General features: G+C 42.1%; 1 protein-coding gene across 6 annotated transcripts in view; it reads left to right on the top strand.

Moving 5' to 3' along the window:
• Nucleotides 1-202: 202 nt before the first annotated feature.
• The window catches only part of RNF214 (ring finger protein 214), a 49,843-nt gene continuing 36,641 nt past the window's right edge, over nt 203-13,404 (top strand). For 3 of the 6 annotated variants that reach the window (XM_082339756.1, XM_082339758.1, XM_082339759.1), the window contains exons 1-6: nt 203-334; nt 1,886-2,001; nt 4,497-5,007; nt 5,737-5,796; nt 10,462-10,602; nt 13,265-13,404. In XM_082339756.1, the coding sequence (XP_082195882.1) occupies nt 1,889-2,001; nt 4,497-5,007; nt 5,737-5,796; nt 10,462-10,602; nt 13,265-13,404 (965 nt within the window). In that variant the 5' untranslated portion in view covers nt 203-334; nt 1,886-1,888. Of the gene's footprint in view, nt 335-363; nt 383-1,885; nt 2,002-4,496; nt 5,008-5,736; nt 5,797-10,461; nt 10,603-13,264 lie in introns of those variants that run through there. The other 3 variants (XM_082339760.1, XM_082339761.1, XM_082339757.1) reach the window with 2 other exon arrangements.

The following is a 13,404-nucleotide window of genomic DNA, read 5'->3' on the forward strand; positions in this document are numbered from 1 at the left end:
ACCCCGACTCTCCCTGTAACCTTCCTAGAGAGGGTCCTCCCTCCACCAAGTCTCCTTCCTTCTCGCGGTCGCATCTCCCTTAGTCCCTGCGCCCCGGGAGAGTCCACTAGTATCTTAGCGGCTTCCGCGGCGTCCGCGACCCCTTGACGGTGCCAGCTCCGGCCGCCAGAGGGCGCCGTCGGGGGAGGCGCAGTGCCGCCGCGGCCTCTCCTCTGCCGGCCGAGCCTCGCCCCCGCCGCTCGTGCCGCCGGAAGTGGGAGGTGTCGCGCGCGGGCCGGCGCTCGACCCCTCCCCCCAGGCTCTGCCGCCCCCTCCCCCCGCTCCGCCCGCTCAGGTGAGTCCCGTCCCTCCCCCCTTCCCTCCCGGGGGCGCGGCGCGGGAGGTGTGTGCGGGGCGGGCGCGCGGGCGGGGGCTGCGGCGCGAGGGGCTGGGGTCGGGGCGGGGGGCGTGGAGGGAGCTGCGGGGATGGGGGGCGGGGGTCCCGGCCTAGAAGTGGGACGGGGGTGGCAGCCTGGCGGGGGGCGAGGGCAAGGTGCGGAGGGGCTCTGGCCGGAGGAAGCGGCAGGCTGGGCCAGCCCCCTGTGGTGGGCGGCCGGGACCACCGGCGTCGCTTCCCCCCATTGTCCCCTTCGCGACCGTCCCCCGATCTCCCCCCGAGGACCCGTCGCTCCCAGCGTCGCCGTCTGGTCGCCGCCGGGTTGCGGTGCGGGGCTTCCTTTGGCTCCTTCGACTTAAAGCCCCCTGCCGCAGCTTTCTGCCAGATGTCCCTGCCCCTCTCCCCTTTGGGCTCTCAGCCACGGAGTCGCACGTAGGACCCGTGCCCTGTGGTTTCGTTTCCCGGGCGCCAAGAACCCCCGGCCCGGGCTCTGATGGGGCAGGACGTTTGCACCTGTGCGAGCAGTAATGGCGATCTGGGGCCCATTTTCTCCCGGGAGCCTCGTATAATTTGATGAGGGAAATTGAGGCACAGGGGGTCTCCGGCCTGGGACTGAAGTGTGGATACAGCCCAGCCTCCATGCCTGCCCTATGCGCTCTTGGAGGGTCAGGGATGTACCTGGGATGCTATTAAAATAAAAAGAATTTAAACTAACCCTGTCTTACACCACCAACCACCCGCCCCCCCCCGCCCCAATATTCATTTTTATTCTTCCTCTTCACCATAGAAGGCGTGAGTTTATCCTGCAACATCTCTTACTTGGATTACCGTGTTTTTCAGCTTCTCATTTTCATGCTGGAGTAACCAAGATTCTCATACTCTGGCACCTCTAGTAACTCTAAAGAGTCTGTACTTTCCTCAGTCAGTGGTTGTCAGACTTTTCCCATCTGTGGGGAGCCCAGAGTAAAAGGGAAAGATACTTGGATTGCCCAATAAAATATTGCTTTTTCTCTCTCACACGAACATCTCCAAATTAATGGAGAATGCTTTTAATGTAACAGCCATAAAATGATCTTAAAACATAAGCTATTATTGATATTAGGCCCAAAATCACATCCTTTGTAAATGATACTAGGCAAGGTAGGTAGGCATGTGGATCATTTGGAAGATTCTCATGGTCTGTGAGACTGCGTTTCTCCTAAAGTGGAAAAGCTTTGTGCACATATATATTTATATATATATGTGTGTGTATATATATATATATATACACACACACATAAATATATATAGTGACGTTTGAGGATTGATATCCCTTGGGACCTATTGCATGTAATGGCTCTTTTAATATCCTACTAGAGAATACCCTTAAGTGTTTTCTCCTGGAGCCCAACTTTTTCTTTGTGTTTCTTTCCTGATATGACTCTGTTGTATGGACATTCTGAGAGGGTGAGATACATTTGTTTTGAAATTTTGGAACTTGTAGCCTGTACTTTGTTTCTGAATGTGCAGAGCATGATGGCGGCATCTGAGGTAGCTGGCGTGGTGGCCACTGCTCCCAATCCTCCGGAATCCTCGTCTAGTGTATGTGCTTCCAAACCAGACGAAGTTCTCCCAGACGGTCTAAGGTAACGTGTGGACTCTCAACTGGGAAGATTTCATTTGGGTAAAGGGCTTTGGAGATGGGCTTCTTACAGAAGTGTAGTTCGTCTTTCCCCTTTTTGGCTCTAGTGACATTGCATTAGATGAAGCTTTTTAAAGGTAGGGACTATCTGATCTATATTTGTATATCTGGTACCCAACACAGTATCTGACACTCAGCAGGCATGCTAATTATTTGTTGAATAAACAGATTAAAATACAGGGGGTCAAACTCATTTGAAAATGCAAATATTTCCCACCTTCTCCTACATGGACTATCTGTTTATTTAACTATATGTTTATATGTTACATCTGTGTGTGTGTATATATATATACACACATACATATATACATGTACATAGACACATGTGTATATGTATCTATGTCTGTCTATAGGTAAATAGATAGCTTTGTTAATATGGCTTACTGCTTCATGTATGTATTTTGCCTTCCAGCTAAACTCTTGAGGACAGGAATTATGAATACCCAACCTCGTGTTTTACAGTGCTTAAAACATTGTTATGTATAATGTTGTACTAGGTTGACTATGTATCCTACCTCAACTCTTTTTTTAAAAATATTTATTTATTTATTTATTCATGGCTGTGTTGGGTTTTGTTTTTGCATGCGGGCTTTCTCTAGTTGCGGCAAGCGGGGGCCACTCTTCGTTGCAGTGCGCGGGCTTCTCATTGCGGTGGCTTCTCTTGTTGCGGAGCATGGGCTCTAGGCATGCAGGCTTCAGTAGTTGTGGCATGCGGGCTCAGTAGTTGTGGCTCGCTGGCTCTAGAGTGCAGGCTCTGTAGTTGTGGTGCACGGGCTTAGTTGCTCCGTGGCATGTGGGATCTTCCTGGACCAAGGCTTGAACCTGTGTCCCCTGCACTGGCAGGTGGATTCTTAACCACTGTGCCGCCAGGGAAGTCCCCTACCTCACTCTTTTGTAGAGTACCTAGGACCTAATACAACAGATAACACTGTGCTAGCAGCTTTACATGTGTTAACACATTTAATTCTCTCAACAATCTCAGCAGGTAGGTGCTGATGCTATTATTCCCATTTATAGGTGAGAGAACTTGAGACACAGAGAGGTTAGTAACTTGCCTAAGGTTACCAAGCTATGTTGGAGTCAGGGTTTGAACCCAGGCTCGTCTGACTCCAGCGTACTTAATAAATGTAACAAATCTGTTACATTTGTATTTATTATTTGTTATTTGTTATTAAGTGAGTAATGGGAAAAAATGTTAAGTAAACCTAACCATAAACTTGGATCTTCATTTTATAAATAAAATCAGACACATACTACTAGTAATAATAATAACAGCTAAGGTTAATTGAGTGTTTACTGTGTGCCAGAACTAAATACACCAGATGCTTTATCTCATGTAATCCTCACAATAATCTTATTAGGTAGGTAATACTATTTCTGTTTTACAAATGGAGTTAAGTAACTTGCCCAGAGTTAAACAGCTAGTAAATAGCAGAGTCAGGATTCACACCCAGGTACTGTATCTGCCCATATTTATAATTAAGTGTCCCCCCCCCCGCCCCCCACTTAACCCCCAGCAAGGAATCAGCTTAGAGTATTTATAAAGATTTTCATGTCACAAGGTGCTCTCTCTGTTGTTTTATTTTGAACAGTAGGTACTATTGAGGAAAGGAAGGCACAATGACCTGAAGCCTCAGTCAGTACTAGTTTGGAGTCCTTAAGGGCGTAGTTGACAGAAGCAGTTGTTGTTGTTTTTTTTAATAGCAAAGGGATTTAACACACATTATTCCTGGTAAAAGACTTACCAGGAATGTTGGATGTCATTGTAAATAGGTTTTGAAGATCTCTTAAAAGCAGTATGGTAAATGGTTGTAGCAAACAATAAAACAACGATTTCAGTGTATACATGTGTGTATATTTGTTATCTGGGGTAAAAGTTCTGCTGGCAGCTTCAGTTTTGGAGTCAAAATTGTCTGTACTTCAGGCAACTTGAAGTGAAGATGCTATGCTCTGGAAGGCTGGTGGTGGTTCTGGTCAAAGATCTGTAAGATGAATTTGAATGAAAATTATTTTTGTGAAACGAGAGTGGAATTTAAAACAATATTTCTAAATTAATATTTTATTTATTAAAATATGTGTAACAAAATTAGTACATGTACCTAAATGAACTATTCTAACTAACAGTAGGCTATTTCACCTACATCCCCCCAAGTTATTAAAATTGACTCCCACCAAAGTTTTGGCTCCTCAGAGTCATTTATGTGTGATCGTTTACTGCTGACTGTCTGCAGAACCCAAGTTCTTCACCACCACACCATACTCCCTGCATGTGGGATAGAAATCACTGGGTGGAAACTAAGTTCCTTTTCATTCGGGTAATTTAGAGGGGTTTATATAGTCTAGTTTTGTTCTTCTAGTGGTTATGTTGAAAGTATTATATATTTAAGCCTCTTTAAGATTGGGTGAAGAGAGAAACTTTTTATCTTATGTTTTTGATAGCCCCAAAGACCCTGCACAGAAGCACAAGAACTCGCCTCTGTCGAGTGTAAGTAACCAAACGATAACCAAGGAGAATAACAGAAATGCCCATTTGGAACACCCAGAGCAGAATCCTGGTTCATCAGCAGGTGACACTTCAGCAGCGCAACGGGCGGTTTTAGGAGAAAACTTGATAGCCACGGCCCTTTGTCTCTCTGGCGGTGGGTCTCAGTCTGATTTGAAGGACGTGGCCAACACAGCGGGAGAGGAGGGGGACACACGCCTTCGGGAGAGCCTCCACCCCGCCACTCGGTCTCTTAAGGCAGGGTGCGATACAAAGCAGCTTGCCTCCGGGAATTGTCCTGAAGAGAAGGCCCCACAAGCCTCCATCCTAAAGGAAGGGAGCAGGGACACAGGCTTGGATTTCCCACCTGTGGTGCCTCCAGCAAATGGGGTTGAAGGAGTCAGAGTGGATCAGGATGATGATCAGGATAGCTCTTCCCTGAAGCTTTCTCAGAACATTGCCGTCCAGGTCAAGTATCAAGTTTCTACTACTAAAACGGAATTCGGGCTTTTAATTTTTTTTTTTTTTTTTTTGAGGGCAGGAGATATTTCTTCATAGTTGGTGGAGAACTACTCTGTCTCGTTTTTTTACTGGCAACTCCTATACTATTTTCATACGGTGCTCTTTGATGACTTCATTCTGGTGTTCAATAAGTAATAGCCCGTGTCTAATCGTGACGACCAGGAACTTCATGACCTACATACAATCACTTTCACTGAGTAATTGATGAGTGTAGGTCATTAGCATTCATATTTCCTATCTTCGACCTTGCAGGAGGAATCCTTGTTAATTCTCTCACCTACATCTTAAGTTGTACGGTGTTAAGTTGTACAGCTACATCTTAAGAAGTACGGTGTATCCTGCCTTCTAGTGACTGGTGTGCTTTTTTGTAGCAGGAAGGATGAGCACAGTAAATTGTAGGGGCCAAAATTCTTATCTGAGTCTTGAGCTTGTCTCTCCATCAGTTGTTGGGTCTTGTTCAGCTTATTTTGTGGGGTAAATGCTTCATGCTAACATGGATGTCAGTGGACATTTGCCAGAACTACAGTTCTCTTGCTATGAAGCTGATAAGGGGAAGGAGCAAAAAGTTAACTTCTCAGTTCCTTGTGGCAGATTTCTCGGTGAAAGGACGAGAGCAATTCTGCCTTTTAGAATGTCTCTGAACAGTTCTGAATATAATTGTTTCTTTCTTTATAGACTGACTTTAAGACGGCTGATTCAGAGGTAAACACAGATCAAGATATTGAAAAGAATCTGGTAAGTAGTTAAACTGCAATTGTTCATGTATGAAACCATTAATGCAGAAGATCTAGAGTCACATCATCTCAGTTGGAAAAGGTGCAGGAATCTCCTTTATAAAATCTCTGACAGATGGTCAGCCAACTTCTACTTGATCACCTCCAGAGGTGGGAAGCTTACCACTCATGAAGCAGCATATTGCATTTTGAAAATAGCTCTTATTGTTAGATCTTATTATGAGGTGAGAACAGAACCACTAAAACTTCTTGTTATAGTTCTCTCTTGAGCTATGTAGAGTAAATCTAAATCCCTTTACTTGTTAGCCCAAAATATATTCAAAATGCCTTTTTAAATGCTTTTTCCTCTTATCCTTCAAGTCTGAACCTTTCCAGGTGAAACATCCCCAGATGTTTTTTTAACATTCTTCTTTACTTCATATGATATATTTTTCAGTCTTTTTTTTTTTTTAATTTTATTTATTTATTTATTTATTTATTTTTGGCTGTGTTGGGTCTTCGTTTCTGTGCGAGGGCTTTCTCTAGTTGTGGCAAGCGGGGGCCACTCTTCATCGCGGTGCGCGGGCCTCTCACTGTCGCGGCCTCTCTTGTTGCGGAGCACAAGCTCCAGACGCAGAGGCTCAGTAGCTGTGGCTCACGGGCCTAGTTGCTCTGCGGCATGTGGGATCTTCCCAAACTAGGGCTCGAACCCGTGTCCCCTGCGTTGGCAGGCAGATTCTCAACCACTGCGCCACCAGGGAAGCCCCTATTTTTCAGTCTTTTCTTCAGCCTGGTTACTTTTTCACCTAGACATGTTACATCTTCTCAATGTTACTTTTAAAATGTGATCCTGAGAGCTAAATGTAGTAATGCACATACAGTATAATTACTTCACAATACAGTGGAACTCTTGTGCTCTCTCTCATTCTAGACACCATTTCCTAAGCTGACATCAGCTTATTTTGGCCATCTCGTCACACTGTTGAGTTTTCACTTATACTCCATCAGGTCTTTTTCTCATGTATTGTTTAGTTGTATCTTCCTATTTTATGCCTAGGTAATTGGGTTTGTTTTTTTTTTGAGCATCACTTTTTAAATCTATTTTTTTTTTAAAAATAGGTAATTGTTTTTTTTTTAATATTTATTTATTTATTTTATTTTTGGCTGTGTTGGGTCTTCTGTGCGAGTTGGGTTTCTGTGCGAGGGCTTTCTCTAGTTGCAGCGAGTGGGGGCCACTCTTCATTATGGTGCGCGGGCCTCTCACTGTCGCGGCCTCTCTTGTTGCGGAGCACAAGCTCCAGACGCACAGGCTCAGTAGCTGTGGCTCACGGGCCTAGTTGCTCTGCGGCATGTGGGATCTTCCCAGACCAGGGCTCTAACCCGTGTCCCCCGCATTGGCAGGCAGATTCTCAACCACTGCGCCACCAGGGAAGCCCAGGTAATTGGTTTTTAAAACTTAGAGAACTTCACATTTATATTTGTTAAAGTGGTCCCCTTGATCTTTCCCTGGCATTTTGTGGCAAAACTTCCACCCTGTAAGTGTGTGGATATCTGAATGTCAATTTTTCAAGAGGAAGGATAACGCTAGAAAAGGCACCCTAAGTTCAAGAAGAGGTCTTTAGGGTAAGATATGTTAATTGAGTGGAAATAAAGAGGAAAGCCAGGTAAGAAAGTGGGTATTTGGTGCAAGTTGAAGAAATTGAGGGGCAGATGGAAAGAAGTAAGTTATTGGAGTACATTAACCACATGAAAACTTTTAAATAGAGAGTAGCAACTCAGGAGTTATTTATAACAGGCAAGTAAAAAGATCCTAGAGATGAGAGACCTGATGGCGATGTGCTGGGTGAGAACGAGGCTAGGAGAGAACCTCCAGGGGAAGGAGGAGAAGTCGCCTTTTCTTAAGCACTTATTCTAAGCACTTTACATGGAGTGTTTATTTGGTCCCCACAGTTGTAAGGTGGGGTTTCGTTGACCATATAGCAATTGAATGGGCCAACTAAGAGGTTATAGATAAGCTTTAGCATCAGTCTGAAACAGGGGTGGAAACTGGCAAGCCATTAGGCCAAAAGAGGCCCAGGGTTGTGTTTTGTTTGGCAGTATTCTTTCGGGTGGTGGTGTGGCCACATGCTGTAATTTCTTTTATTATTATTACTTTTAAATTATTTATTTATTTATTTAATTTGGTTGCGCCAGGTCTTAGTTGTGGCAGGTGGGCTCCTTCGTTGCGGCTCCAGGGCTCCTTAGTTGTGGCATGCGAACTCTCAGTTGCAGCATGCATGTGGGATCTAGTTCCCCGACCAGGGATCGAACCGGGCCCCCTGCATTGGGAGCGCGGAGTCTTAACCACTGTGCCACCAGGGAAGTCCCTATTATTATTATTTTTAAAACACAATATTATATTTTAATATACAACCAAAATGCAAAACACCATAGTAAGTTGACAACAGTAGAACATGGTATTTCATTTGCATTGCATGACAGATGGTTAACATTCTTAGTTGTAAATGAGCTCTCCACATGCTTTTAAAAAGGCATTGGGACTAGGCAGGTATTAAGCTTAGTGGCAATACAGGGAACTTTGCTCCTGTTTTATTTGCTACCCTTTTCATGCAGTTACAGTAATTGCCCACTGCCTACATTTGAAATTGTGACACCTGGCTCTCAGGACCAATTCGCCATCAATGAAACAAAGTAACAATGTGTAACCCTTTGGCTTATTAAGATGAGAATTGTGTCAAGTAATTTACTGTATGCCTTTAAGCCATCCATTTGTATGTACTAATAGTATGTACCTTGAGACTTCTTTCCCTGAAGACTAGAGTTTTTTCCCCATCCTGTGTTGTTACAAAGATGCATTATGGACAGAGAGGTACCATAAGGAAGTAGAGAGAGAAGAAAAGAATCCTCTAATCTACTAGTTTTCATCAGTTGGTTCTTAACCTTTAACTTTTCTTGGGTTAAGGTCCTCTTTCAGAATCTTTTGAAAACTTTGAATTCTCATCTCAAAAAATTTTATACACACCTGTCCATAGACCTCAGGTTCAGAATCCCTTTAAAGTTATGATGCTAAGGTGTCATCTGTTTAGTGAGCGTTAGTCACATTTCAGTACATGGACTAAGGACTAGCTTCTCCCAAAGCTAAAGTCCCATCTTGAGAGCTTATTTTTTTATTATCATAGTGTGATAAGTTTTCCCCCATTCACTTCTAAAACCTTTCTTTTCTTTCAAAGTAGTTATCGTCTAATGAACAAATTCAGTTTAATGCTCTGTTTAAATTTTACACCGGTTACCTTATACCAAATGTGTTTTAAATTGACCCTCTAAGTTTTAGTGTTCCTTTGAAAAGTAATCATTACTTTTCTTGATTTATTAATGTGGGGGAGGCAGAGCTGAACTGTGACCCTTAGAAGCTTCACCTCTTTTATTGATTTATTTATTTATTTATTTATTTATTTATTTATTTTTTATTTTTTATTTTTTTGATTTATTTATTTATTGGCTGCGCTGGGTCTTCGTTGCGGCACGCGAGAGCTTTAGTTGCAGCATGCATGCGGGATCTAGTTCCCCAACCAGGGATCGAACCCAGGCCCCCTGCATTGGGAGTGTGGAGTCTTACCCACTGGACCACCAGGGAAGTCCCAGAAGCTTTACTTCTGCTCCCTGTTTATATGAGAGCTTGCCGATTTGACCAATCTGAATACCAAGTGCCCCAGAACTCTTTGGTGGATCTGCCAATTTGTAGTGGTAATGACCAGTAAGGAGTCCAGTTTCTGGATTCATTTTGAGTAGTTGATCTGTTCTTTGTTTTTGCTCGTTCTTCTTCCTCTTAATAGATAAAGTACCTTATTTCTCTTATTCCCTGCTGCAGGGAAATTAGCCTATAAAGGGTCAGTTAGTAGATATCTTAGGCTTTGTGGGCTATATGTGCTCTTTTCAAACCACTCCACTCTGCTGGTGTAGTGTGAAAGCAGCCAGCCAGCTGTCGGGTATGGCTGTGTTCCTATAAAACATTTACTTATAAAAATAGACGATGGGGCTTCCCTGGTGGCGCAGTGGTTAAGAATCTGCCTGCCAATGCAGGGGACACGGGATCAAGCCCTGGTCCGGGAAGCTCCCACATGCCGCGGAGCAGCTCAGCCCTTGCACCACAACTACTGAGCCTGCGTGCCACAGCTACTGAAGCCCATGCGCCTAGAACCTGTGCTCCGCGACAAGAGAAGACACCGCAATGAGAAGCCCCCGTGCTGCAATGAAGAGTAGCCCCCGCTCGCCACAACTTAGAGAAAGCCCGTGCACAGCAATGAAGACCCAATGCAGCCAAAAATAAAATAAATAAATAAAATTAAAAAACAAAAACAGGTGATGGCTGGATTTGGCCCACAGGCCATAGGTTGCCATCCTCTATCTTAGCGCAGTGTTGTACAATAGAATTTCCTTTAACGATGGAAGTGTTCTGTATCTGTGCCGTCCAGTATAGTAGCCACTACTCACATGTAGCTACTGAGCACTTGGAATGTGGTAAGGTGACTGAGGAGCTGGATGTTTACATTTTTTATTCTAATTAATTTAGCTACAGCATTGGACACTGCAGCCATAGCGCCCTGCATGGTGCTTTGAACAGGGACATGGTGAATGTTTCTTGCAATGAAATTGGCGAATTAAACTTCTCATCTGTTGTTACCAATAGGATAAAATGATGACAGAGAGAACCCTGTTGAAGGAGCGTTACCAGGAGGTCCTGGACAAGCAGAGGCAAGTGGAGAATCAGCTCCAAGTGCAATTAAAGCAACTTCAGCAAAGGAGAGAAGAAGAAATGAAGAATCACCAGGTATTCTGCTTATATTAAAATTGGCAATAAGTAAAGCTATAGTCCCTAATCAGACTTTAATTTTGTTTTCAAATTAATAGAAATAAAAAAGCAGTATTTAACTTTTTAATGGTTATCATAGAATTTTAAGGATAAACAAGAACCTTCGAGGGCATCTTGTCCAAACTCTCACTCCTATTTTGGTTCAGAGAGGAAAGGATTATTTACTTAATATATTTGTTTGACTGCCTACCTGGAAAGTCATTTGATTAGACTCCTGTCTCACACTATATTTAAAAATACAATTCTAAGTAAATTAAAAATATACATATAAAAACTGGAAAAAAATTTTAAATCAGAAGAAAATTTAGAAGAATATTTATATACCTTAAGTTGCAAGAGGTCATTTTTTTTTTTTTTTTTTTGCAAGAGGTCATTTTAACCCAGGCAGAAAACCTAGAAGATTTTAAACAATTAATTATGTATAATTTAAATTTTTGGCATGGCAAATGATATAGAAAACAGTCAAAAGATCAATATTAGACTGAGAGTAAATATTTATAGCACATCTGATGAAGGGTTTAAGATGACATTCTGAGATTCCTACAAATTCATGGTAAAAGCCAAAAATCTAGAGAAAAACCAGGAAACGTTACTGTATTACTCTCCTATTGTAATAGTTTTCTACTGTAATAGTTTCCCATTGCTGCTGTAACAAATTGTCATGAATTTAGAGCTTAAAACAACACAAATTTATTATCTTACAGTTCTGTAGGTCAGAAGTCCAACATGGGTGTCACTGGGCTAAAATCAAGGTATTAGGAGGGCTGCATTCCTTTCTGGGGACTCTAGGGGAGAATACATTTCCCTGCATTTCTGGCTTCTAGAGGCTGTTTGCATTCCTTAACCTGTGGCCCCTGTCTCCATCTTCGAAGTCAGCTACGTTGCATTTCTGTAACTGTTCTTCCCTAATCACATCTTCCTCTGATCACAACTGGGAAAGTTTCTCTGCTTTTAAAGACCCATTTGTGGTTAGATTGGGCCCACCCTGATAATCCAGGATTGTCTCCCTATCTCTTTTGTTATGGAAGGTAACATAGGTTCCAAGGAGTAGAACATGGGCATTTTTGTGGGGAAGGGCTTATTATTTTGCCCATAACAGTTACAAACAGTAATTCACAGAAGAGGAAAAGCAAATGGGTAATAAATGTATGAAAATAAATTCAGCCTTACTAGTGTCGATCCATTTGTATAGCAAATATGTTTTGAATTCCTGATGTACGCTCTGAAGATTTAGTGGTGAATGAAACATAGTCTCTGCCTTCATTGAATGCTTATTCTAGTTGGAGGAGACAGACAATAAAAACAGTAAAAGAATAGGAGGTAGTGAAATGCTCATTAAAATTACTAGATACCATTCCTCCCTCTTTCCCAAGAGATTGGGAAAAATGAAATAAGTTGTCAAAGGTAAGGAAAAATGAACTCTTTTTAGACATTGGTAGGAGTGTGAATTGTTATGACCTTTTCAGAAAAGATATTAGGGGGACTTACCTGGCGGTCCAGTGGTTAAGACTCCAAGCTTCCAATGCAGGGGGCGCAGGTTCAATTCCTGGTCGGGGAACCAAGAATCCCACATGCCGTGCATCGTGCCAAAAAGTTAAATAAATAAATAAACAAGTAAATAAGTATATAAATGAAGTCTGAAGAAAAAGATACTAGGAATTGTCACTTAAAATTTTAAAGTGTATATATACCTTGACTTAGCAGTCTCATTGTTAGGAGTCTATTCTACAGAAATAAAAGATTTTGTATGAAAATATAGGCATACAGAATGTTTATTGTAGTATTATTTGTAGTTACAAGAAAACTGAAATCAACCTTAACAGGATGGACTCTTAACAGAGAATGGTTGACTAAATTCGTTATATACGTGTCATGTCGTGTTATACAGCTATTTTTTAGTTTTATCGATAGTATGCTCATGTCAAGTGAACAAAAGCAAGATGCAGAATAGTGTATATAAAATCACCTCATTATGAAGAAAACAAAAAAGCAAACACGTACGTAAGTACACATGTATTTGTGTAAGAATGGAGAAAGATGTGAAAGCATAGAACAAAACGCTTAACACATTGATTACTTTATGGGTAGAATTGGTGTGAATTAGGGGTGACTTAACTTTTACTTTTTGTTTGACTTCCTATTATAAATATAGATTTATATAGTTAAATAATTTAAAAAGAACAAAGATAACCCCTACACATAATAAAGTAGAGCCATAACAAAACAAAACAAGACCATATTTGTTGGAAGTAGCAAACTCCCACCCTGTGCAAGAATGCCTTTCTCAGCAGTCTTGACAGGTGTTCATTCAGCCTTTATTTGAGCACCAGTAATGGAGAGCTTATTGCTTCACAAGGCAGTAAATTCCATTTTTGAACTGTTGTGATTGTTCGAAATTCTTTTCTCCTGTTGAATTGAAATCTGCTTTATTATAACTTACTCCCTTTTGGGACTTTTTTGACTGCTTTTGGGACTACTCATCAACCAGATTCCTTCAATTCAATTTGAAATCACTAAAGTCAATATGTTAATTTGAGATAGTTGAAAGTAACCTTCAGACCAAAAGAACTAATTCATTTCCTTCTTTATTTGTGTGTGACTATAATTGTGCGGGACTTAGGAGATATTAAAGGCTATCCAGGACGTAACAATAAAGCGAGAAGAAACAAAGAAGAAGATAGAGAAAGAAAAGAAGGAGTTTTTGCAGAAGGAGCAGGATCTGAAAGCTGAAATTGAGAAGCTTTGTGAGAAGGGCAGAAG

The sequence above is a fragment of the Balaenoptera borealis genome (assembly GCF_965194805.1).
Source record: "Balaenoptera borealis genome assembly, chromosome: 11".
NCBI lineage: Eukaryota > Metazoa > Chordata > Mammalia > Artiodactyla > Balaenopteridae > Balaenoptera > Balaenoptera borealis.